Source organism: Ambystoma mexicanum, chromosome 10 (assembly GCF_040938575.1).
Source record: "Ambystoma mexicanum isolate Mex_15411 chromosome 10, UKY_AmexF1_1, whole genome shotgun sequence".
Classification (NCBI taxonomy): Eukaryota; Metazoa; Chordata; class Amphibia; order Caudata; family Ambystomatidae; genus Ambystoma; species Ambystoma mexicanum.
The window spans coordinates 1,133,360,051-1,133,387,630 of NC_090932.1; the positions used below are offsets into that span (position 1 = coordinate 1,133,360,051).

General features: G+C 46.3%; 1 protein-coding gene across 1 annotated transcript in view; it reads right to left on the reverse strand.

Moving 5' to 3' along the window:
• USP39 (ubiquitin specific peptidase 39) overlaps positions 1 to 27,580 on the reverse strand; it is a 660,051-nt gene that overhangs the window by 464,665 nt on the left and 167,806 nt on the right. Inside the window, exon 5 of the mRNA XM_069619032.1 lies at positions 8,852 to 9,004. Coding sequence (XP_069475133.1) covers positions 8,852 to 9,004 — 153 coding nt within the window. The remainder of the gene's footprint in view (positions 1 to 8,851; positions 9,005 to 27,580) is intronic.

The window sequence follows — 27,580 nt, forward strand, 5'->3', positions numbered from 1 at the left end:
TACAGGGATCCAAAAGGTAACAGTACAGTAGATACAGTAGCAGCACGTTTGCATATACAGGAACGTAATGCTGAGTTTTAAAACACATTTTAAAATCAGTGAAACATGCTACAATTCCACTTCTTTGGCCTAGAACTCCAAGGACCCAAGACAAATGTCCTGATACAGTTAAGTACCTTCCAAGTCACGTTAAGGGAGTTTTAAGGTAGTTCGAATGTTCCCCATAGGAAACAATGGGAAGAAGTCTCTAAACAAAACAACAGTTATAGGGGAAAACCAGGTACGTTTTGAGTTGTACCACAAAGGTGCAGAGAAGACACCAACCACCCCCGCCCGGGGATGATGCCAGAGGAGACACCCTCTTCAAGATTTCTAAATCCATGTTTCAGACCCAGAGAGAAAGGCGGCAAAGCCATATTCAAGCCAATGTTAACCAAATGACAAACTGCAGTAGAAGAGGACCTGCAAAAATGACCATTGACAGGATCCTCCTGAGGGTAGGTTTGAAGAATAACTCACGAACCCAGGGCCTAAAGGTAAAGACTCATGGCACCAGTTTTGGAGATCACAGCTCAGAAGCAGAAAAACACTGAGAAATCTTTTGTTTCAGGTCGAGTCACAGAATCGTGTCAACCCGGGACATTAACTCCAGAGGAACTACGACCCAGGAGACCCAGAAGAGAAATCTGCCTTCACTAGAGAGTGGCACACTAGCCAGAAGTGAAAACAGCGAAGAGGAAACCAGGAAGAGGAAGGACACTACCCAAGCAGGCCCAGACAGCTCAGAGAAAGATGGGCCCGCAGAAAATTGTCCCGCAAAAATAATAAAACTGTGGAGGCTACCCAGAAAGTGCCAGTGGACAGCACTACGCTTCTGGACTGCAGCTTCCTACCATAAGGCACACAATACTCTGGATACAGGTTACGAAAAAGGCCCAGAAACTGTTGCAGCATGGGACATCCATCCCAACCATAGAGGACGACTAAAATGGGGTGAGAGACAGGCCAAGAAGGATGCCAATCAGTCACAAATCAATACCGGAGCTAAGGGGAAGGTCACCTCACTCAACCACTATGACCAAACCTGACGCTTAAAAGCAGCAGTACAGCTTTGTGGCAAAATTCCACCAGTAGCAGGTAAGTAACCCTACTAAAAACACACCAGAGTTGAGGAAGGATCAGTATCTGCCATAGATTAACCCATTGATTCATGGGCTGGAATAGCGAGGCTCAAGCCAACCGCCCAATCACACAAAAAGGAAACCACACAAAGCTTTTGGCAGCCATCCAGGCTGGCTCTGCAAAACAAACCACAGAGGTCCACTGTAATAAACTGCGACACCAGAGTAAGTAAGTGTGAGCTTTATTTTACGGCCCCGGAGGCTGGGGCAGTCAGGGAGCGAATAGCCGTTACATTCCGTGGTGGAACAGGGAAACAAAGCATTCTCCGTTCTGGGTGGAACGGAATGACATAGGAACATAGAACATATAACATCTCCTTATCTATGGAAGAAAAAAAAAAAACGAGGGGAGGGGAGTGCAGGGTTGTACGGGGTGAACAGTTGCTGATCAATAATAAAAAAAATCATTCTTGTAATTCCGGATGATCGTGTGATTCCATCTCGACAGACTTCTGGCAGAGGATTCCTCATCGTTGGGACGGTGTTCGCTGTGCCAGTTTGTGCCAACATGTGAGTCTGTGGAAGTACTGGGTCTGTAGGTGTCGGTGGTGGTTCTCTTCACATCTTCTCTTGACCGGGTGCCAATGTGGTTGTTTTTAGAAGTGCTCGGTCTGTAGTTGTCATTCGTTATTTTCACGAGATCGTCGTGGGACCATCTCTTTCCATCCTCTAAAGTGACGGACTTTCCGTGGCAGCGCGTGACTTTTTGTGGGGATCTAAATTTCGATTCGCCCTTGAGTATCTTCTTGGGTTCTCTGACACAGACCCAGTCACCTTCCTGTAGTGTCAATTGTCTTGTTCCATTCTTCTGGTCATAGTAATTTTTGTACTTCTTTTGTTTCTCTTTTATATTTTTGTGGATTTGTTCCATGTCCACCTTCCGTTCTGTGTTTATTCTTGCTTCGCCAGTATCTAAGAAAATCCATGCTGGTCTCAGTTGGTTGGTTGCTATTCTTCCTCGCATCAAGGTGAAGGGTTCTGAGTTGGTGGTAGAATGCAGCGTTCTATATGCGAGCAGGGCCTCCTTGAGGGTTTCTCTCCATGGCATAACATTGACTATGGCTAGTTGGATGACACTTTTTATTAGTCTATTCATTCTTCCCACCAATCCGTTGGACATTGGGTGGTAGAGTGATGTGGTTGATGGATTTCTTTGCAAGGAATTCACGGAATTCCGACGAGGTGAACTGGGACCCGTTGTCTGATACTATGTCTCTGGGGTCACCTTCCCTGTTGAATATTTCTGTTAGGAAGTCAATGACCTTTTTCGTGGTTGCGCTGGTTTCTACCACACCCCATTCGGTCCATTTGGAAGTGTAGTCCACGATCACGATGATGAATATTTTTTCTGCTTCCAGATTTTCAAAAGGGCCCATGATGTCTATGGCCAGCTTTGACCATACGTGTTTGTGGGTTTCTACCGGCTGAAGTGGTGTTTTTCTTAAGATTTTCGATTTGTCGCTGGAAGCGCAGGCACTGTAGTTTTTTACTGTCTCTTCCGCCTCTTTCCACATGTTGGGCCACCAGTAGTTGCTCCTTATCCTGTTCTTTGTCAGACTCCTTCCCAGGTGTCCTTCATGGGCTAGTTCAAGTCGTTCTTTTCTGAGTGCCACAGCTGGAATTATTCTACTACCTCTCTCAAGATATGATTGTCGTTAATGGATATTTCATCTTTGAATGGAGTGAAATTTACCAACTCTTGTCCGACATCTTCCCAGTCGTTCATCACGGCTCTTCTGATTTCTTGTTGCTCCGCGTCAGCTTTGGTGATGCATGTCCACTCATCAGAGAGAATAGTAGAATAAATGGTGGCTATGATGTCTTCGTCTTGAACTTCATTTTCAGTGTCTGCTTTGTCTTGAATGGTGGTTAGTCTGGAGAGACAATCTGCTACTTGTTTTAGTGAGCCAGGATTGTAGAGAACCTGAAGATTATATTGCATCACGTCCAGGAACCAGCACCTTATTCTAGGAGATATGAGGTGTGGCGTTTTGGATTGTAGGATGTTGACAAGGGGTTTGTGATCAGTCTTTAAGAGAATGGGTAGATCCCAAACTAGATTTCTGAAGTGTTGTAGGGCCCACTTGACAGCCAGGGCTTCTCTCTCAATGGTGGAATAATTCAATTCAGCATCCCTGAGCACTCTCGATGCAAATGCGATGGTCACAATGTTGCCCTTCTGTTGTTGTTCCAGTACTGCACCAAGGCCGATCTTACTGGCATCCACTGACACTATTGTCCTAGCTTCATAATCAAACATGCTTAAAGCTGGAGCTTGATTGTCGGACTTGAGGCTCTCCAACTTGTTTTTGCAATCTATGCACCATTGAAATCTACTACTTTTCTTCATGAGTTTCCTCATGTTATCCGTCTTATTGGCATAGTTAATCACGAATTTGGAGTAGTACTCCGTCATTCCTAAAAAACTTTTCAACTGGTCTTTGTTGGTGGGTTCAGCCAAACTCAATATTGTGTCCAGTAGTTTTTTCTTGGGACGGATGCCTCTGGCATCGATAGAGTGGCCAAGATAGGAGACTTGATTGCACTTTATGTTGCATTTCTCTAATTTGAGGGTGAGTCCACTTCTTTGGATTATCCGTAGCACGCCCATTAGTTTGGCATCGTGATCTTCCTCGGTTCTGGCTGATATAAGAATACTGTCTTGGAAGCATCGTACTCCAAGACCTCCAAAGAGATGTGACATGAGTCTCTGGAATACTGCCGCGGCCGAAGCAAGCCCGACCGGCATTCTGTTGAACATGTAAGCTCCCAAGGGTGTGACAAAGGAAGTGAGGGCCTTCGAATTGTCATCTAAGGCAATTTGGTGGTATGCCGAGGAGAGATCTAAAGTGCTAAAAAAAACTTGCCGGTTCCATGGTTGAAAGAAGTTCTGTTATATTGGGAAGTGGATGTCTATCGACCCATATGTTTTTGTTTAGATCCCTTAGGTCAACGCACATGCGTATGGAATTGTCGGGTTTCTTTACAAGGACGATGGGGGCAAGCCATTCAGAACTCTCTATGGGTTGTATAATGTTCTCATTGCATAGACGCGTGAGTTCGTCCTTGAGTGCCGCCTTGGCCCCAAGGGCACACCACGCACTCGATGGACCACAGGAACAGCACCTCTTTTCAATATTATTCTGTGCTGGAAGCCCTTGAGCAATCCGATCTTATTGCAGAACACTTTGGGAAATTGTTAAGCCAAGTTAGCTTTGATGTCGGTATCGTTTTTGGAGCACACTCAGTATGGGGATATCTTCTCCGGGATGGATTCTCACTTGGAGGGCCGCCTGCTCTTCCCATCCTACTACGGAGGACCCATTCTTGGCTACAAACAACTTGCAGTATGTTTGTCTGTCCCGAAATTTGAGCTTGACCCAGGTGTATCCCATGATGTCAATGGGTGTTTTCCCATACCCAGTGGCTCTTACTGAAGAGCTCCGTAAGTCATGGATTTTGCCAGAAAGTACCTTTACAAAGGTTTCAAGATCCACCATGGTATAGGGGGATCCGGTGTCTACCATCACTCTCAAGGGTATGTCATTGACGTACATGTTAACCCATGGACCATTCGTCTCTTGGAAGGACGTGACTGTGAGAATCTGTACCTGTGGGTGCGTCTGATTGACGGATAGCATACTGTCTGACATTTGCTCATAGTCCACTGTTTTCACGGACCCATATATGTTGATGGGTCGTCTGCTGCGGTTGCCAGGTCCACGTGGTCTCCCACGGGTGTTTCGGCAGAGTTTAGCAAAGTGGCCTAACTGGCCACACTTGTAGCACTCAACATTATTGGCCGGGCACATCCTCCCAGCAACATGGCGTTTATACCATCCGCACTTTTGACAACTCGTGGGGTTTTGATTATCGTAAGATGATGTTCTCCCCCTTCTAGAACTTCTCCTGGTACTTTGAGGAGCATTTTTTACAGCCGCTACTAATGCCCCATCTTCACTTCCACACCAGCGCCCTCTTTCAGAACCCGCCTCTCCTTCATACAACGGTCCCCAAATTCCATGCTCCTCACTATCTCAGTGGCTTGGTCCAGCGAGGGATTCTTTGTTTGCCATAGTTTTTGCTGCATGCGAGGATCTGCTACATTGAGGACAAGCTGGTCTCTCAAGTACTCGTCACGGACACCTGTGAATTCGCACGTGGACATGAGTACTCTGAGGGAGGCTAAATATGCGTCGACAGGCTCACCTTTCGTTTGTTTCCGAGAAAAGAATTTATATCTTTCTAGTACTACGTCTATCTTGCTGCCGAAGTGCTTGGTGAGCTTTGTTAATGCAGTGTCGAACTTCCGGTTGCCATCTCCACTTGGGCTGTCTGGCTCTGGGAGCGCCCTGAATATCCCGAGGCCCTCGGTTCCTAAGCAGTTCAGAAGGGTCGCTTCCTTAAGGTCGTCGCTAAATTTACTTCCACCAATGGCCCTGAGGTATATTTGGAAGCTGCCCAGCCATTGCTCCCAGGGGCAGGTTGGGGTTCCGGGGCAGGGAGAAATTTGGTGGGGTGCGGTACGTTCTGCATGGTTGAGGATGATGAGGCTAGTGGAGAAAAGTTGGGGAGACAACGATGTGATGTGTGCTATGGTCACTGATGGTTTAGGTCATGGCATCACTGAGCGGCTGGTAACCTTCTCCGTGGTTGGCTGATGTGTTTGTGCTCTACGGCCAAATTTTTGGGCAGGCTGATAGTGATGTGTGCACTGGGACCGTGGATGGTTGGCACAACTTGTAATCTCAAAGTTTTTTTATTTTTTTTTGTGTGTTGAGCCGAGGGGAGCTTGTGTCGTTGAGTATGAGATTCACTGCTTCTTGGAGTTTAGGGGGCGTTGAGGTGCGCGGCCTTGTTGTGGTCGCCGAGAACAGCTTATGTGCTTCACAGTTTTTTGTGTTCTATGCCCAGAGTTCTCTGCCCCTTGCAACTGCGGGGGCGCTGTGTGACGCGGCCTTATGGCGGTCGCTGAGAACAGCTGATATGCTTCAGAGCTGTTTTTGTTTTCTGCCCCCTGCGACCTGTGGCGGCGCTGTGGTGCGCGGCCTTGTGGCGGTCGCTGGGGACAGCTTATAGGCTACAGCTGTGAGCGAAGAACGAAGACTGGCCCAGACAAAATGGCCGCACGCAGGGCACGTTACGAGGTCCTTTCCTCGAACGGCCATTGGATAGTGCTCGAAAAATGCACTACGACGCTGGCAGCACACGTTGATTTGTAAGATAATAAATATGAAATTGTACCTCTTTTATGTTGATCTGGTACCTGGTGCCTGCCGGGTGGCCTGTCGGACGGCGCCTTCCCCACAGATGGCAAGGCTGGGGGGGGCGGTGGAGGCAAGAGGGGGGGGAAGCCGCCGGGCCGTCACGGTCGCCGGAGGAAGGCTGGAGTACAGGCAGGGGAGCTCCGGGGGCCGGGGTGTCAAGAGGAAGAGGAAGCTCGTCGCCAATTGTAATAAACTGCGACACCAGAGTAAGTAAGTGGGAGCTTTATTTTACGGCCCCCGGAGGCTGGGGCAGTCAGGGAGAGCATAGCCGTTACATTCTGTGGTGGAACGGGGAAACAAAGCATTCTCCGTTCTGGGTGGAACGGAATGACATAGGAACATAGAACATATAACATATAACATCCACCCACACAGTTTGCATATTGGCCTGTCTAGAGCTAAGGACCAGTCTACACCAGTATAAACAACTATAGAGGGCGATGGGCTAGGCCAGAGTGAGCCCAGGTTTACAAAACTGCCATTTAGGGCATGCGTATTGGTTTCTCCAAACAAAAGAATGGACCAAAACAAAATGTATGCGAGTAGAACTTACAAAAATATATTAGTGCCCCCAATGGCTACCATAAAGTTACATTAGGCTACTAATGCAGTAAAATAATCTGCACCACTGGAAAAGCAATAATTAAACTACAGCTGCCACCACCGAACTTCACAAAACTGGTTTATGGTGAGATAATGACCCTCGGGCCAAAATATGGGGCTTAAAAGGCACTCCTGTTCTTTGAGTCATATGGGCTACCATAGGACCTCAGTTTAAAAAAAAAGGAGAAAAAAAGTGAGTTACAGTTGAAGTGGGACTTCAGCAGAAGTTCCGCTGACCGCAAACATAATCCAGAGATAATCCAAAGGGGAAGAAGCAAAAGGGTTAGGGGTCCCATAAAATGGGATATGGGGACTCTCAAGAATGGTATTCTGCACCAAGATTCACAAATGGTATTTGCATCTCTGATGAGACAGCAGGTGAAGACTTATTAGGGATAAAGTCAGTCTAACTAAATTGGGAAAAGCAAAATAAAGAGGCCCTCGCAACAGTAGGGGTCATATAGGACTTACTCTCACAATAAACATTTTATTTTGCTTTCCTTTTGCCAAGGAAAGGAATTTAACGGGGGAGCAAAAACCGATACAGTTGCTTTTGAATTCTTAAAATATTTTAAAAATAAACAAAATTAGATCAAAGAAACGAAAATGCCTTGTTGTAGAGTTTACCTTCCGATAATAAAAATGTTTTTAACTGAGAAATCTTTTTTTAATGCATTCTCAGATCCCGCACAGAGTCATGGATATTCCAATGCTTTTGAGTATCAATACAGATTCCTTAATGGGGGGTACGTATTGGTTGAGTGCTTCTAATGCCTGCTATTTATGAAGGATATTAAATCTTTATTGAGATATGTAAAACATAGATTTTCTGCAGGAACAGAAGGTCAGGACCTCCTAACGTTAAGTCTCCTTTTTAAAGGCGCATTGGAGTAGGGCTGTGCATGTACAGTAGCTGACATATATAGGCATTGAGTGATCAAGAGAAACCGAACGTGAAAGATGGACCGGTATGCAGACAGACAAGACAGAAAAACAATGAAAAAGGGAACTGGGGACAGACAGCAATTATGGTCCTAATAGCAGTGCAGTTCAACTAGACTCAGTCTAGAGGACTGGGCCCTGGAAATTAGATAGCTGTCTAGCCATGAGCAGGTGAGGTTTAAGATGAGGGCTGTGGAGCTTAACTAAAACCAGATATAGGTACATTTGGTGTGAGAAACTACTGACCTGTCGACCTAGGATGGAAGGCCGACTATGAAGCACAACCAGTCTTTGACAATCTGAGCACTACAAAGAACTGATAAATAGAGCCTCTTCCCACCTTTTTCTTATCCTTCACTCTACTTCCCAGCATTACACTTCGGTCTCAACTTTGCCCCAAAACGTAGGTGGTCCTGTCTGTTGATTTCAAGGATGGTCTCGAATTTCAATTGTTCCGAAATGTTGTGAATTACCATTTTCTATCTTCAGTGTGTACAACTGTGCAAAATTAGAAAGTAAAACGAACAGCAGCACAGGCTCACTATGTCCCACTATCGATTAGACGTACCATGAGGTTGAGGTGGGTTGTTAAGTAAAGCTTTGCTGATGGAAAATAACCAGTGTCACACTTTGAATGACCACAAGTTAACACTACAGTCTACTATTTGCTACTGGATTAGTCCCAAGCACTCCAGCAGAGCATTCGCAGCTGAACCTTGGAACCATCAAGAGGTGTGTTTGTTGAGGGGGGGGTGTATGTGTGTTCTCATGTGCATTTTGAGTTCTGCTATTCAAATCAATAACAAAATCAGATCCGATCACTAGCTCATATCGATACTACAAATGTGCATGTCTTACCTGGAGCACGGCGTTCGCATAGTCATTGGCCTTGATGTTGTTCAGTCCCACGATTCCTGGCAGGTAGGTGGTACCATCGTATGCCCGGGACAGCTTTGCCTGCTTGTCCAAATTAACTATCAGCTGTCGGGTGAAGGTGGGCTTTAGGACATACTGCAGGGAGAAAGAGGAGAAGGTTCAACTATGTGCATTGCCAATGACATACGGACTGGCATTATGGGGGTGGCAGATTTTCTTTCTAAAGAATTACTTCATGCAGTAATTGCCCTTTACTCAGGGGTCAAAATGTGAAACTTGCAAGCTACTAGACAGGCATAAATAGTCACTCGCCACCTCAGTTCAGCTCATACACACAAGACACAATTTCTTACTTACCAAGTGTCAATAATCCCTAGCCAATGACTCGTGGCAAGTGCCATGCAATAATTCTTTGTACCCACCTGATTTAGAGGATATTGACTAAGCTTGCGGTAATGGATTTCTAGAAATACCACACGTGGTAATTTTGAAAAGCTGTATGCATTTTTGGCTGTAAATGTTGAACAATGTACACACGTTTTGAGAATGAAAACTGATTTCATACAGTAGTGGATCACACTGCTACTATTAAAATAAAATGAAGCACTGACACACTAGTAGTTATATAAAAATAGGAATTTATTTAATATACACTAAGGCTTATAGGTCGTGTAAGTACTATTCACACAGTAATATCACAGGAGAATAAAAGGTAGCACACTTTAAATAAAATGTAAAGCAACACAAATGTAGCAGAAAACTACTAAGCAAACGTAGTTCAACTCTGGCAACTTAGTTAAACCCTGCCCAACTAATCTTGAAAAGTCCAACCCTATACTAAATGAGTCACTAAGTCAAGGAGGTCCACTGACCAAGGGCTGAAAAGGAAAGAGGAGGCAGAGCAGAGCCTAGGAAGTTTTCTTCAGGTTTCCGGGTAAGAGTTTTTTTGGCAATTTAGAGGCCAAAGGGTTGTTCACCGCAACGGGACTCAGGGTGCCCTGGAGGGGAGTGCAAGTAACAGCTTAACAGTAGCCCTCCAGAACACAAGAACAACGCAGCGAGACCAAGTTCAGTACCTAGCTTGAGACAGTACCATATAAATGAAGAACTTGGGGCAGCAGGTTTGTCCCCAAGGAGAGGCTACAGTCAACCCTGGTTGGCTGAAGAAGAAACTTTTGTGGGAGCAAACTAATGCACTTGAGCAGTGGGACGCCCAGTATGGGATCTTCGTGGCACTGGTGCTTTGTAGCCCTTCACAGGCTTTCCGGTCAGCAACCGTAACTGTCTGGTAGACTTTTCTTTGATTCTCGGTACAGGACTCAGCCGAGGGGATGTCTCTGGGTGGAAAAGTGTCACTGCAGGCCCAGAAGGATGCCCACAAGGTTTCAAGCAGATGTACGCTTCACAAGACCTTGCACTACAAAATGTCACAGGTCCCAGGGTATTGGGAGTTTGCAGCCCGGGAAGGTCACAGCTCTTCGTGGGATGGTGCAAAATACAGGTGGTCTTGAGACTAGTCTAGTGGAGGAGATCTTCCTTGTCACTCGGAATTCAGGGTCCGGTCTTCAGCAGTCACTCAACGGCTCTGGAAGTCGCTTGGAAGTTGCTGGTATGTTCTACGAATTCCTCTTCAGATCTTCAGTCCAGTGGTCGACTCTAAGGTTCAACTCCAGGACTCTCACCCTTTAAGCAAGAAAACTGGCTGAGCCCACCAATCACCATTCAAGCCTTTCAAGCGAATCTGGGGGGTGGCTGTCTAAGAGGACAGCCAGCCTCCCTCTTCAAACTGGTTGCAGACAGGCACACTGACAAAGACATGGGGCGTTTGGGTTACCTCCCCCACTTGCTGTCCTTTCAGGCACTTAAGAGAGCCTTGACAAAAAACACATGTTCAAGTAGAATTAGAGTAGAACTAGAGCAGAAGAACAAGTTACTTACCCATGGTAACGTTCTTCCGACTGATGTTCCTCCCACAGATGCTGTGTTAATCTGCCTCCTACTGCTGTTTTGTGATGCAAGACCGCAGAGAGGTTTTGGGGTGGCTGACGCAGAGGCTGAGGGTGAAGCAGCCCCTGCTGTTGCGGTCTTATTACCTCTACCCCATCCACCACGGGAGAATCGTCTTTGACCTCTTGGAACTGGCTGTCCTCTGCCTCTTCCGAATGCGGAACAATAGCGAAAGGACCTACCCCTCCAGGGCGCACCTGTGGGGCGGTTTAGATTTTGCCTTATTGCAGCGCCAAGGGATTTGCTGCCGCCTTGGAAGTGTGCAGCTTCTCAAAACTCTTATCAGCTTTACTCCCAAATAGATGTGTGCCGTCAAAGGGCATGTTGAGAAGTCTAGACTGTAAGTCTGGGGCAAATCCTGACTTCCGCAACCACGCAAACGTGCAGATTACTGTACTACCCACCATGGCTCTGCTGATGCTGTCAACCGAGTCCAGACCGGTCTGGAGGGATTTGCACATAACCTCCTTTCCATCCTTGATAAGGTTCAACAAACAGTCCTGTTAATCCCCTTCTGGGATATGGCCAGCCGCCATCTAAATGCAGTCCTAAAGGTTGTGGGTAAACCTTGCCGGCGTGCATTTGGCATTAGCAGACTTTAATGCCATACTACCGGCCGAAAAAACTTTCTTGGGCATGGAATCATTTTTTATCATCCCTATCTCGCGGGATTGTGGGATAGGCATTGTGTTTGCCAGAAGAGGTTGCAGCCTGTACTATCAGGTTTTCTGGTATTGGATGCTTCGAAAAAAAGCGATGCTCTATATTTAGCTGTTAACCTTTTGTTAACTGCTGGGATAACTTCAGTTGTTTCCGAGTTGGAAGATACCCTCTTGTGTAGGGCCTTGTGAAATGGGAAAATAGGGTCTTCCTGTTGTCCTTTGTCGAGTATGTCAGTTAGGTCATCCTGCTCGAAAACAGGCGTGGGTCTAGATCATCCCATCCCATGTACTCCATCACTCTGGTCATAAGCGGTCTCCAATTTTCTTCAGCATGATCTCGTGGATCAGCTCTACCGAATTCAACTTCAGGGGAAGTGTCAATGCCACTTGCCTCATGCATGGAGGCCTGCAGATGTTTCATTCAGGATTCTTCTGACACAATTTCTTCTGAACAGGTGTCCCATATTCCAGTCCAAAAGGTCTTTCCTAGTCAGATAACTGTTCTGCATCCTCAGATTGAGGAGAGGATTTTGAAATATAGTGAACGAGGTTGAGGTGTGAAATCTTCTCAAAAGTGGAAGAAGGTGCTATAGATGTCCTAATTGGAGCCAAAATTGTCGAAATCGTCGACGATTAAGTCAATGGCTTTGACAAAATTGTCAACGGCTTTGACTTCTCCAAACCCGTCAATGGAATCGACACCAATGTCGACGTCCTCAACGAAAGCGTCGAAGATACCAGCGTGTATGACGTCAAGGTCGACACGCGAGGCTTCTCCTTCGATGAAGGCGCCGATGACGCACTCTTCGGCTTTGCCGTATGGGTCGATAGTGGCGACTTCTTGTGCTTCACGGAGGCTCTCTCTCTCTCTCTCGACTCAAGGGTTTAGCACGCTCTCGAGGAGTTTCCACAGTCCAGGTCAAGGACTCGTGGCTCCTGTGCTTCCCAGGTGTTTTGTCTGGGGTATCGCCTCTAGGTGTCTTCGAGGGGTGAAAGGCCACGTTCTTGAACACCTTTAACAGACTCTTTCTGAATTCCTCCCACGTTGCCGGGGTACTGCGTTTCGAGGGGCAGACAACCCTCTCGGATGAACAAGATGAAGAAGTGGACGGCGACCAAGGGTGCCTTTTCTTGCCATGCCTCAAAGACGAGGAATGATGCGATCCACTTTGAGAACGTGACCGGGAGTGTGATGATTTGCATTTGGACGGGGTAATGGATTTCTGAGGCTGACCTCTCTCCAACTTCCCTCTGCGTTCCCTCAAACCCTTGGCCTGCACTGACATACATTCATCGCATTCAGAACACAGATGCTCTGCCCATAGGCACCACAGACAGACCTTGTGTGGATCCGTCATGGACATCTTAGCCTGCAGTCGCATCATTTTTTTAAAACCGGACAGAGGAGTAGATGGAACCGATGAAGAGGCCATTTCATCGATGATTAGAAAAAATTTCACAGGAAATTCGAAGAAATTCGATGAAAACACGGAACCGAGCGTTACGTTATCAAAGCTGTGAAGCGTGGAAAAACAGAAATAAGCAACGGACGCTGCGCGCACTACTTCGACATCTGATGACGTCGACATCGGGACAGAGGCCTCCGAGGGACATCGACTCGACAGGCATCGACGCACAGCGCCCTCTACTGGGGGAAAACAAAATCTGAAGCAGCAAGCTGGATATTAGGAGATAATATTGTGGGAGGACACAACCCATTCGAAATTCTTTTTATGCGAAATTCCCTCCACCTGTGAGTTCCCCAGCACTTTTTGCTTGACTCTTTTTTTTATTTTTTTTATCTGACTCTACCGTGGGAGTGGGACCCTTTTTCCCCACTCACTCGGGCTTTTACTGTGTTTGAGAATCTTTTGTATCTCTTTTGGATACTCTTTTGGACTTATGCCCCCCCCCTCCCAACTTTATGGCATCTATGATTTGTGATTGCAGCACACAGCACTTTCTGTGCAGTGTTACTAGGAAGCTCCTCGAGCTTTCCTTTTTACTTTTCTGTGATAACATTCTGTTATCAGAACAGGGGGATCCTTTTTATCCACCATGACCTATTTTGTGGAATCAACACACCCCACCTTATGTGGGGTGCTGAGGGGACACTATGAATCCCTTTTTCCACTTGTTCCGTAACATTCTAGTTACAGTGGCAAGTTATCTGAGTGGCTAGTGGCAGTGGATATTGTTATACCCACTTTTGTAAACTTTTGCTGCAGGCCGTCTCCGCAGCTGCAACTGGGAACACAGGGTACAAAATACCCTTAAAATGGGGGCTGTAACTTTTCCGCGCCATCTCTTGATGACTTGTCCTTTGTGTGGTCGCCTTCTACCTAGCAGGGTGGGGTGGCCTCGATGAGTCTTTTGTCTTTGGCGGCTTTCCCTAGGAAAGCCCAGCAGGGCTCTACGAGTGCCTAAAAGGACAGGATGTGGAAGTGGAGACCGAAACTCCCTGTGGTCTTTATTCTACAGTGTGCCTGATTGGAACCAGTTCCAACTTGGGGGCTGGTTATCCTTCTGGACAACCCGCCCCCTAGATTTGCATGTGAGGCTTGTGGAATGATTGGTGGGCTTAGCCAGTTCCTCACCATAAAGGTGAGGGTCTTGGAACTAAACCTCAGAGTCGACCATTGGACTGAAGATCAGAAGCAGAAGGACGATGCCTGCAGTCACTGCCAGCGACCGCCAGTGCCAGCTGCTTAACCGACATCAACTTCTGGCCGACAGGGAAGTCCCAAAACTGGCAACTTCCTCACCCGAACTGGTGGGATCAACCAGTCGCAAGATGAACTTCAATTTGAGCCATTCCTGGAAGAGCTGCAACCCCCACGGCCTGCAATTCACCAATACCCTGGGTCCTGTGCCATTTTGCACTGCAACATCTGCCGAAGGTCGGTTTTGCCTGAAACTTGGTAGGCATCCTTTTGGACCTCTGGCGACTGGATCCCGCTCCCGAATTTTCCCTCAACCGAGGCGAGGACTAAGCAAGGGCACAAACTCCACCAGACGATAACCGATCTGCACACCCAGCCTGTGAAAGGCTCCACCACACCTGTGCCATGGAAATCCACTGCTGGGCATCCCACTGCTCGAATACATCTGGCTGCTCCATCCAAAAGGACCTTCTTCAGCCTTCCAGGCCAAGAAACCCGAAACAGGGACATGTCTCCCACCTGGTGGCCTGACCTTCTGCCCTAATTCTCCACTAAAAAGGTACTGTGACAAGTCTTGGTACTTACCTTTCTGTGTGATTTTGTTCACCAGGAGGGCTGCCGTTAAGCTGTCCTTGCACCCCTCTCTAGGACACCTCATTGGGCCTAGATTCCTAAAACTATTGTGCGTACCTGCAAACAAGAAGACTTCTTCATAGAACTTTGCTCTACCAACTACTCACCTGTTTCCTTCCTGCTCAACCTTGGCCACTGGACACTTAGTGCCCCCCTTGTGTGTAGCCGCTAGTATAGGGTTGGACTTCTGAATCCTGGTCAAGTTACCAGAGTGTTCTAAAGGTTTGCTTACCCGTTATGAGAGTTTTAACATTGCTTTATTCCTATTTTGAATGAAAGTGTGCCTTCTTTTATTACATTTTGATTTAAAGGATACATCCTTTTATTCTAGTATGATTTAAAGGATATCACCTGTTATTCAACTGTTATTTGACTGTGATGTTACTGTGAATAGTATTTACCTAGCTTAACAGCGTTAACCTGCGTGTATATATAATGTTATTTTTATATAAACTACTAGTGTGTCAGTGTTTCTTTGAACCACCTCATATGCTCAGAGTCCTGTCTCCCTTCCTGCAGTCCTCTTCCTGCCTACACTAAGCCTGGCTACTCAGTCATTGCTACCAACCCTTTTTGGTAAGTTCAGACCAAATCTAAGAGTTGGAAATCAGTAAGTGGGAGTCTTCTCTAGTCATACCTAAGGTGGACTTTTGTAAAACTCCCTAACAACCCATCAAGACCTCCCCCACCCAGGAAGGTAGAAGAAGGATCAGGTAAGAACAAGTCATCATGAACCGGGCTTAGAAAACTACAGCCACCATTTTAGGAAAATGGTGAACCCTGTTTCCCTACTGCAGCTGCGAAGACAGCCAGTGGTAGAAGTCGACAAAAAGTGCCACCCGTCAGATGAACTTGTAATAGTAACTAAAAGTTACTGGAACAGTGAGAAAAGGGAGACCATGTTTCCCCCTCAGCAGTCCACATAAGGTGGGGTGTGCTTTTCCGTAAAGCTTGCAGCACTGCACCCACGCTTGAAGTCAAGGTCCATGCCTATCCAGAGCAAAGTCAACATCTACAAGATGATTATTAGACCCACACTCTTCAAAAGGTGAAAAGCAAAGCCCTCAGGATAACTTTTTACAAACAGTTGATCTGCACAGGGAGCTGGGAATTGAGATGTTGGATGAACATCTAGCGAAGCTAAACAGGAATTTCTGCCAAGGGCTGGATTGGAACGCAAACCATCTGATCAAGAAACTTGCTACGATTACAGCAAATCCTTTTGACCGCTACCCGTGGCCCATCACAGCGCCGACCCTGTGAAACCAGCTCTGCTGTGATAAGAACACAGATCAAGAAGCATTTCAAACCACGACTACACTCTCAATCAGAGAAATTGGAGTAATGAAGCATAGCCTCGGTATACAGTATCCCCCCACTGAGGGATCAAAACTGTCAGCAAGATAAAGGTCGTTCTCTCTCTCTCACAAAATAAAATATAGGAGGGACAAAAGGGTGTCCCAGCCCTCGTAAAATAAGTTAAACCAGGTAAAATAAAATGGAAAGCTCAAGGAGCTTCGAGCAACACTGCACAGAAATTGCTGTGTGCTGCAATAGAAAAAGATAGATGCCAGAAAACATTGCAGAAAGCATAACTCCATTAAGTATCAAAAAGAGATAAAAAGGGTTCCCAAGTACAGATAAAAAAAATGAGTGGGTGTGGAAAAAGGTTCCAACCCACTCAGGAGAAAGAGTCAAAAAATCTAATCGTCCATCAAAAATGCTGAGGGCCTCACAAAGTGGGAAGAATTACACTAAATAAGGAAATTCTACCTTACAACGACAATAGAAGTTAAGGGCTCTACAAATATCACGAAATATTTAGAACACAGGGAAGAAAACAATTTTAAAACTGTTGCAGGGGTCTACAATGGTTACCTCCCTTCACATCTTGGGTGGAAGTACAATTTGGAGGCTTATTTATGAGCCCTGGACTTCATAATACGGTGGCATTTACCCCATGTGGTACTCCTTACTACATAAATTAGCAGGCGGCAAAACCGGCAGCATTTCCAAATGCAGACCCTTTTACAGTTACAGCCATACTGATAATGAGGTGCACTTATGGAAGACTGGCGAGGCTGACTTAGGCACATGTAAGCTACGCAAAGACAGAACTCTAGCCGCATTATCTCAAACGTACAAGAACGTCGTTTAACATAAAATCTATAGGCCTAAACTAGTTGAGCACTCAAAGGGTATTTGCTGACTCTGTATTATGCACTTCTAGGGAACAGCCAAAGAGTTTACATTTAAAAATGCATACATTATACACAGCGGTGCTTAAACAAGCATTAACAAAGCCAACATGTCTGACTTTACACATGAGGATTTCGTTTTTTTTTTAAAATCCTGGGGTGGATTTACAAGAAAGGTAACCGCTACATCTGCAAAGCTAATCCTGCTGGCTTTGCGAATGCTTCTTATAATACCGGAAATTATGGACTGGAAACATCGTAAAGGTTGAAGTAGAAGGCTCCCAATCAAACAGGTCTGCATTCTTAAACCGCACAGCCAGAGATTTTTTTCACAGCCCTCTGGTGGGGCATGTGAAACAGTTTATCGTAATGGTAGTAAGAAATGGAGTAACCACAAAAGAGAATCCATACTCTATCTATTGGTAGGCGCAGCAAAGCAGCTTTGGAGAGGGCAAAAGGCTAGTAGCTAGGTACCGTTCCTCCCAATCGTTAGCCCAAAAGATTACACTACCCACTACTGAAAAATATACACTTTATTACATAGTTACACGAAAGTCTCTGGAAGTCCAAATAGGTTTAGGACACCACCCACAAACCGTGTAGATAAAAAGACCCTTCCCAATGATATTATATAATGCATGTCATTTCTAACGTGACAAGACAATGGAGGGAAGACAGAGGGAGGACAAAACAAACAATCTTACTAGGCTTGTGTCATTCAGATCGTGCAAGTGCGACAACGAGAAGTACAATGGGAAGGGGGGTTGCAGGGAGAGGGAAAGGGGAAACAGGGCAGCATTTTTCTGAGTAAGTGCAGACAGGGCAGCGCGGATGAAGGATCTAGTGCATGGGAACGGATGCAGTCAGACTAAAAGAATAATATGTGTTGCCAGGACGGTACACACATCAGCCAGAAGCAGCCGCAGGGAGGGCTGTGGAACCTGGCCAAGGCAAACTGGGCAGCTCAGGTAATAGATTGAGGCAGCCAGCCAACAAAGCATGTTCCCACTATGGGGAAAATAGATGAAAACGACCCAGGACAGCCCAAAACTGAACAGAGGTGGCGTAGTGATGACCCGCCACTCTTGCATCGCCTTCCTCGATGCACTTTGTCCAGGAGGATTTAACACAGAGAGAGCAAAGCAACAAACCATGAGCGGTCACATCATGGGACAGCCAATCCAGCCAGCAAGGAAGGTTGAAGGAAGCAAAGGGTGTAATGGGAAGGATGAGGACAATCATAGGAAGGACTCATCTTGAGAGGAAACCGTACAAGGACAACAGATCCAGGAGTACAGCCAGCAGAAAAATCAGATCCTCAAAAACAGAAGCCTATTTTAGTTGCAATCCTCCAGCAATTCAGGAAACAAAAAACAAGGAATACACAGCATCTAATCAAGTTAAGCACATTTACTTCGGGAGCCCGCGTAAACACAACAGCCATTTTAGTTCTCACTCATTGCCCATACAGACAAAAGGATAACACAAAATAAAATGGTCAAGAGTAGGACTTAAAAAATGCATCAGTACACAAATGGCTATGGTTAGGGACATTTTCTTTTTGCAGCTTTTCCTCCATTGTATTCAATGGGAGATTGAGCATATTGGTTTATGTTTTGGTATCCTCACTGATGAGTTCCGTAAAGCATCTTTAGCTTCCCTAAATGTGAGGAGCCAGAAATGAGACGCAGACACAAGGGATTCAATGTTTTTGTCAAAGACTTATTAAAATAAAAGGGGGTTGGGAAATTATTAGGGACATCTATCCGTTTTATGCTCAATTCCCTCTCCTAGTGAAACCCCCAGCACTTTTTGCTGGACTTGTGGACCTTTTTCTTTCTATCCTGAAATTTGCTCTGACATTTGGAAACTCTATTCTTTCCGTTTTACCTTTACTATTGTAAGGAACTCATGGTGGCAACAGTAAAGACAGACACAAGTGATCAGAGTTCAAGGGTATTTATTGAAGTTTATAATGGGTGAGCAAAACGCCTAATCTAAACCTAAATTTAAGATAGGAGCAAGCTATGACCATCAAATAATAATACAGCAGTCCTAGTGGTGTCTTTTCAAATAAAAAGGGCCTTTAATAAAAATAAACTATTGCCAATCCTTACTACTAAATTACAAAAATAGTGTGGGATAATGCTCACCAGAAAAGAAAGAGGTGTTCACAAAATGATAAGTCAGGATGGTATGACTGGGTCTCCTTTCCCCACGTTTGAAGCACAGGACAAGGTGGGACTCGTGAGCACAGCAAACTTCATGGCCTCGCCAGCATGAAAAAGTCTCTTGCCGTAGAATGCCTGTTGCTTCACAACAACAAAAAAAACAAAGGGTTCTTTCGGTACTTGTGTCCCTTGGGCGATCTCTCTTCGCCCCTTGGATATCCCTGCGCTGGGCTCGGATCCTTCTTGCAACTTGGGCTGCCCTCCGTCGGGTTCACTACAGCCTTTCAAATATTGCTTGTATGAGTCAAATGTCTTTTTAAAAAATCCCCAATGCGGACAACCCTCGATCGGGTTTACTCTTGTCGACACAATGTTCACAGATGTATTACTCTTGATGCAAAACAAAAATAATCAAATAAACAAAATGTTCTCTCGGTCTTGTACCTTGGGCGATTGTCTCTCGTCCCTAGCATCTCCCTCTGCCGGGCTCAGATCCTCTTTGCGACCTGGGCATTCCTCCGTCGGGTTTGCTACGGCCTTTCTTTGACCCAGTTGATGTGTTGCTCATTTACATCAGAAAGCAGGGTTTTCCTTCTTCTAGCTTTCTTTCGCCATCCCTCTGTCGGGTTCACACTTGCCTTTTTCTACACTTCACAAACCTATTGGAAAGCAGGGTTCCCTTCCCCTAGTTTTCTTCTGGCCACAGGTCAGATACTTTCAATTGTAAAAGGGATTTGACCTAACCCTTATAGGACCACTGTGACGCCTCACACCACCCTTTCCTAGGGCCTTCTGGCTCTTGTAGTTTATAAATAGGTCCTGGTCAGTGTCTTTCGAATAAGCGCCTAAGTGGCGCCGGAACCCTCTGCACCTTGACCTCAACGGGGCTTTCTTAAAAGTTCAAACACATACACAAATTCTTCCTCTTGCAAATTGCCATGTCATAATTCCTTGCGTTCAAAATGTTGCTACATGCAACCTTGGACTCAACACAGTTCGATTTACTATCAGCGCCCTCTGTCTCACCAGCTGTGCTCAACCCATTGGCTTCTTTGCTCTCTGGAGTCAAGGATAGTACCACGGTAGCCGCTTGCCTCTGCGCCAGCATTATCAAAGCGGGAGGCCCCCATGTACCATTGAGATATGCTGCTTCGCACGCCAGCTGCAGCTCCCGGTCTTATGCTTTTCCTTTCAGAGGCTTTGCGGGTCTGAGTTGAAAAGGGCGAGGGCAATTCCCCCTTCGTCGTCCTTCCAGGTCTCACCGCCTTTCTTCTCTGTTTGAACTGCTGGTTTAGTGAGCCGTTCCCTCGTGCATTCGGCATTGGTTGAAGGAAGTGTGCTTTCGTGCTCTGCCTTTTATCCCTGTGGGAAGGTAAAGGGCTGTTAGGTGTGCGTGGTTATTGTCAATTGCCTGACCAGTGTGTTGGGATATGTCAGGAAAACAGCTTTGGTTTTAGTCCCCCATCTGTCGCAGTGTGAGAAGTGTTTGTTTCAAAAGAGGGGGTTGGCAGACCTTCCAAATATCCTACAGGGTAGGGTTTTTGGAACAAGCGTGAATGACCAGGATTATTATCTTGAAAGGAACAGCGGGTTGTGGGAACGGTAGTGTTTGGTTATAGCAGAGTGGGAGTCCGGGAAATAATAAACAGAGGGACGGTGAGAAGAATAACTGAGTGCTCGGGTGGACAACAGGGATTCTGGGAGATGTCGTTTCCCCACAGTCCCAGGGTTTGAACATCTAATCAGTTTACTAGATGTGGATGGGTTGTTAGGTTTAAGGAGGTGAGATTCATTGGATGGAAGAGGGGTTGATCTGGAGTTGCCTATAAAAACCTCAGGGACTTGGTCCACCTCGGCTTTTCCCCCTACGTCATACCGCGTTTCACCTGGGGTGTTATCACGAGCACGACCACGGGTTCCCCTACTCAGGTGATCCTCCCCCACTGGTCCACCCCCAGGAACTGGATCCAACAGCAATGGCCTTGTCCTGGCCACTTGGATAACGGATTCCTGTGTCCTACTCAGGAGAGCACCCGTAGGTTTCTCACACTATGGAGTCTGCTTTCCTCCATATCGCTTAAAGGCATCTGTGTTGCACTTTTGAAGCACACAGCACCCTTTGTGCAGTGTTGCTGGGAAACCTTTGGGTTCTCCTTTTTATATGCCTTTCTTGTTTCCTGAGAACTACTGTTCTTAAGGAAAGAGGGATACTTTGTATCCTTCCTAAAACTAATACTTTTTTAAAAATACTTTATTAACTTTTTTAAAACATATACAGGTTACAATGCAAAGTATATATACACATCATCACCAAAATGTATGTGGTCCCGTTCGGTACCCAACTTCCCTCCCCCCTCCCACAATTGCCTGTGAATGGTCTTTCCGGCCTTCAGTTTTCGTTCTGAACACACCCACCCCAGCTTTATCTTGCACCAACTACTCTGCAAGGGTGCTCTGATTGAACAATGTTATAGTGAGGGCAATCCACTGCATTATGTCTGCTCCAGGTTCTTGTTTTTGCTCCCCAAGCGTTTTTTCCCACACCCCAGTTTCTGCTGTTGCCCATTTCCTTAGGTCTTCCCACCACCTATTAATAGTCAGACCTTTCTCCGGCTTCCACTGCATGGCTATGCTGCATTTGGCCAGCACATATATTAGGCCTTTAATCTTTCCCATGGCTTTCTGTTTAGTGTCTCTTTTAAGGAGCCCCAGTATGCATGCCTCCGGGGATTGAAGGCCTAGGTTAATGCCCCCAGAGGCCACTTTGTTTGCAATGTGTCTCCAGAAGTGCTGAATAATATCACATTCCCAAAACATGTGCATCAAACCAGCATTTTCTTTCTTCCATTTGGGGCACACCTGTATGCCTGCCCCCCCTTGAACTTGGCTATTGCTTCTGGCATTAGGTATGCCCTTTGGGCTATGCCTGCATCATCCTGGAGACTTTCTTGTGATACAAGACTATCTTCAAAGGACTTTACCAATTCTTCCTCCCATCTTCCCCTGCACTTTAATTCCTGAGTTGTGCTCTATCAATACCTCAGAGTCTCGATATCGCATGCCCCCATCCGAGATATTCATGATAGTTTCTATGACTTCGCAATTCTATTATTGTCAAATGGTCTCTCCACACCCCCCCCCCCCCCCCAAGTCTAGTTCTATCCCCTCCTCCTCACCTGAGCCTTGGGGTGTTTCTTGATTCTTCTTTCCCTTCTTCCTTCCGATGGATCCTTTTATTTGTAGAGATAAGGCCTGCTCCAAGAAGTAGCCACCGTGGTAGCTGATATTCAACAGCAAACCACTGGCTGTTCTCTCGGGACCTGGCCGCAGAAGGGGAAAAAAGCCAAAGGCTAAAAAGAAACCTTTGTGATCCTAGATGGGTATGGATCCTGTAAGGTAAAAATTCCCCCCTCTCATCCCCCCCGCACAGTGGATGAGTGAGCAGCGCCTTTGTGGCTGGCGGTGAGTCTGTTATGTACTGGGGGGGGGTCGGCCTGAACGACAATTCTATCACCAATTCCTTGACTCTTTTGGCCCGCTTTTTTGTTGTTGCTGTGGGTTTCCCCGGCGTACTGGCGTGAGTCTTGTCCAGCTGACGGCAATATTGATTGTTACCTCTGTTTACGGACGAGCACTGGGTGGGGTCCATTGGTCTTAGCTGGGTGCCCTCCTGTGGTTTGCTCTTGGTTGAAACAGCGGGTGAGAGGGCTCTGCCAGGCCCCTGGGTAGGGTGTGCTCCTGCTTTCTACTGTGCTGAGCACAAGTGTTCTAGCGGAGTGTGCTGGAGGATACATTTGCCAAATAAAGTAAGCACAAACTAACACCTATTTGTACTGGTCAATCAATTGATTAAAAATGCCCCCGGGGAAAAAGGCTGCACAAAATAAATACAATCTCTGCAAGACGAGGAAACAACTCGATACAGATGCTCTACAGAGCATGGAGACGGGAAGTCCAAAAGGAAATATAAAGAAGAATGCAAAAAAGCCCATCCCTCCTGGCCAAGGGATGATTACGGGGTTCTTTCCACCGAACCCCATACCAGAAATTAATTCTACGATTATTGAGGACCCTGTAGTGCCTGATGCCAGTGGGGGCGGCCCAATGAGTTCAATTAACTTTTACGACATTGATAACAACTCATTGTTGGAACTCTGAATATACAGAGGGGGATGACTCCACAGATCCCCAGGTCGTCCGTAGACAATGGCTTGACACAGGGTACTAATCCTTTGGCATCTACAGTGAGTGCATTGGGTCACCCAGTTTCTCTGAGTAGAGCGTCAGCCTCCCCAAATATGGTAATGGTCTCAATGGAGGATGCCCCGAATACTGAGGAAGAAGGTCTCACCTCTCCTTTTCCCAGAGCCAATGAAATAGCAGAGATCCAATCATCAGTGGCTTCTCTACAATTTGCCCTTAAGATATTGTTACAAATGACGGGGCGAATATTAGCAAATACGAACTCATTGACAACGGCCCGGGTATTTGAAAGTAATGAGGATGAGGAGGCAGAAGTAAATCTATCTGAAGCCATTATTATTGCTGAAGAGATAAATGACAAGCAAGACAAACAACCTTCTGTAATTATGAATCAGAGTAAGGTGGTCTTTTCCTCACGTAAGCAGCGTAAAATGGCGAAGAAGGCGCAAAAGAATAGGAAAACTATCACGTTCGTCTCCTTAGTGGGAGAATCAGGGACAGCTGGTTTCGCTCAAAAGCTAAAAAAAAAAAATGCCCCCGTTGCGTTCCAATTTTTTATGAATGACATGCTTTGTGAATTATTGGGCGTTTGCACACTTGTCTACATTGAAGACATTCTTATTTATTCGGCTTCCAAGAAGGACCATGTCGGCCATGTGCGAGCAGTATTGGAAAAGCTTGGACAACATCGGCTGTTTGCCAAGTTGGAAAAGTGTTTCTTCCATGTAACAAATGTTTAATTTTTGGGCTTTATGCTTACACCACGAGGAGTGCACATGGACACAAGCAAGGTGGATGCTATCCTCCAATGGCCATCACCAACATCCACAAAAGGAGTAGAAAGTGTGCTCGGATTCACCAAATTTTATTGTCGGTTTATTCCCAGGTTTTCGCAGATAGTACATCCAATTACCTCCCTGCTGAGAAAAAACAAGAAACTCCTCTGGTCTTCAGAGGCAGAGAAAGTCTGCCAAGAGCTGAAGCTTGCCTTCACCCCAGCACCAGTTCGACACCCTCGACCGGACCTGCCATACGTGGTCGAAACAGATGCCTCCAACGTAGCCATGGGGGCAGTATTGTCGCAGAGGGACCCTGAAACAGGACAATTACTTCCTGTTGCATTCTGGTCCCGTAAGTTTTCTGCACCCGAGTTGAACTATGCGATCACAGACAAAGAACTAAAAGCGATTAAAGTAGCCTTCAAAGCATGGAGACACTACCTTCTTGGAGCGAGACATACAGTCACGGTCATCAAGGATCACCGCAATCTGCAATACTTGAAGACCGCCAAAGCCCAATCCTACACTGGGCTCTTTTCTTTGCGGAACACGATTTTATCATCACCTACAGACCTGGAGTACGCAATGGGAAAGCAGACGCTCTGTCACGCATGAGTTGAGGACAAAGAAGCTTTTACCACGTCTGAGCCCGTGGCCAACATTCCTGATGAACGAATCCAGAACAAAATCGCAGCAACCACCTGTTTGGACGACTTGAAAACCGATCTCCGATCTCAGATTAATCAAGCAACACAACAGGAATTTAGAGGAGACCAATGCACAAGATTGACAATGATCTACCGTCATTTCAAGAGAGACTGTACATTCAGGACAAAAAAACTACAAGATCAAATAATAGCAAACTATCATGATTCACTAGTGGAAGGACATCCAGGAATTGCCAAGACTCAAGCTAAAATACAAAAAAACTATTGGTGGCTAACTTGGAGAAAAGAAATTGCCCAATTTATCGCGACTTGTGGTGTCCGCGCACAACACAAATCTCAAAAACTAAACCCAGCCGGTTTACTGCGTCCATTGACCGTACCGCCAGCACCGTGGCATACTTTGTCAATGGACTTTATCACAGATCTTCCTCCCTGCAATGGACGTAACTCCATCTTAGTTATTGTGGATTTGTTCTCCAAAATGGCCCATCTCATCCCATTAAAAGTACGCCCCACTGCTTCCGCCCTCGCCACGGTGTTTTTGGAACAGATTGTCAGATTACACGGGTTCCCATCAATATTAATATCAGATCGTGGAACTCAGTTTGTCTCAGCACTCTGGAGGAGATGCTGCAAAATAGCCAAAATCGACTTCCGGTTATCCACTAGTCGTCATCCTCAAACCGATGGCCAAATTGAACGGACCAACCAAACCTTGGAGCAAGATCGAAGGTGTATGTTGCAACAAACTGAGGAATCCTGGAAAGACATACTTTGGTTGACCGAATAAGCCTACAACAATTCCATCCACACTAGCACCGGAGAGACTCCATTCTACACGGTGCATGGTCGACATCCTCGAACGTCCGTTTTTGATTCACTTGACGAATTGGAAATGCCAGCAGTGACAACCTTACATAAAACCATCACTTGGATTCTTAAAGAGGCAGCAGAACATTTGACCAGAGCTAAAGAGAAGCAGTAAGAGTTTGCAGACCGACACCGAAGAGAGGCCCCATATTATCAGGTTGGAGCCAAGGTTTGGTTAGCATCCAAAACATTCCCCTGAAAGGACCACAAGCCTTCCGTCCCAGGTACCTGGGGCCTTATCCCATCAAAGCTGTGATAAACCCTGCTGCCATGAAATTGGAACTACCACCTAATATGCAAATCCATCCAGTATTCCATGTTTCACTCCTGAAACCAATGAATCCAGGTACTCGGATTGAAGCACCACCCGAGCCCGACATAGAAGGAGAACCGGAATACGAGGTCAAAGCTATTCTGGATTCCAAGAAAGTGCGATCTAAATTGTACTACCTTATAGAATGGAAGGGTTATGGACCTCAAGACCGTACCCGGGAACCCAGTGAATTTGTCCACGCTCCGCGACTGATCAGACAATTCCATCGCAACAATCCCATCAAGCCAGGACCAGGCGAAAGAACACCTGTGAGAGGGGCCTTAAGGGGAAGTGCTGTCATGGCCACTGGCCCAAAAACACAGACCCCACACCATCAGGAGACGAGGGCAAGGGTAACAACTTTTAATTGTCCCTTTGGGACAATAATGCATAGAGGGCAAGGCTGGAGTCAGTCCTGGCGCCTTTGGTGCTAGTTTCATGAACAAATGTAAACTGACACTTTATTTGGTGCAAATGTACTTTATTTCACCTGCAGGAACTTCCACATGCATTTATTCGGGTGTGGCTGCTCGGGAAAGCTGAATTGCATGTGCAGCATCCTTTAGGAGTGGCAGGGTGGGGCCGGTAAGCCAAGGCTAATGGGCGTGGCCAGAGCTAGACTATATAAATCCGCCCAGCTTTCATGAAAGAGCTTTGCGTTATTCTGCACTGATGGCAGCGTAACGCTCACCGCCGCCTGAGCGCATCTTACCTTTGATTCCAGCTACCAGCCTCAGCACTTACCTTGGGACCTGTTCTCATCGCCATGCATCACCACTGACTCTGGCATGCATCATCCATCTCCAGACCTCCGGAAAGCAGCACTTCAACCGAGACATTGCGGCACGGCAAGCAGTTCATCCGAAGACGGCACCTGCAATAGAAAAAGATAAAGACAAGGTTAGAACTTACAAAGACATTACGTTTAAGGTCGCACTTTCACAAATCTTCACGCTCAAACTTAAACCAACACTCACCTGCTGTCGGAGCATCGTGGACTCCGTTCTCTTCCATTTTGGCCTCGCTTCATGCACCGCAACTACCGCAGGGCCGCAATTTCACCTGTTGGAAGAAAGCAGAAGAGCAGCATCATTAAAAGACAAGGACAATAATCAGGAACTAACATCACAATATTTTAAAGCCATACAACACTTACCATCAGGAGTGGCTAGCCACAGCTGGTCTGGGCTGCCACATACAATGTGCCAGTGAAGGAATTTGGTCCATCAAGAAGTGCCCCTGAAGTGAGAAGCAGAACGGAGAGCTTGTCATCATAAATCTACAGGTGAGCCTATATGGGTCGGCGCATGCTCCCCACACTTTGGGAAGAAGGGTCAGAGAGAGACAACAGTAACATAGCATTCTCACGATCTCTCATATCCACGCAGGAGCAGTGTCACCAATTGTTGCAGCCCACAGCATATGTGCAGGGGAAGAAGCCTGACAAGGTTGATCCACTTCCAGGGAGGGCTGCAACTGTGCCCCCACGTCCCTGCAGAGACCAGGTGAGCGTAACATATACAAAATACCTTGGCTGTTAGTCT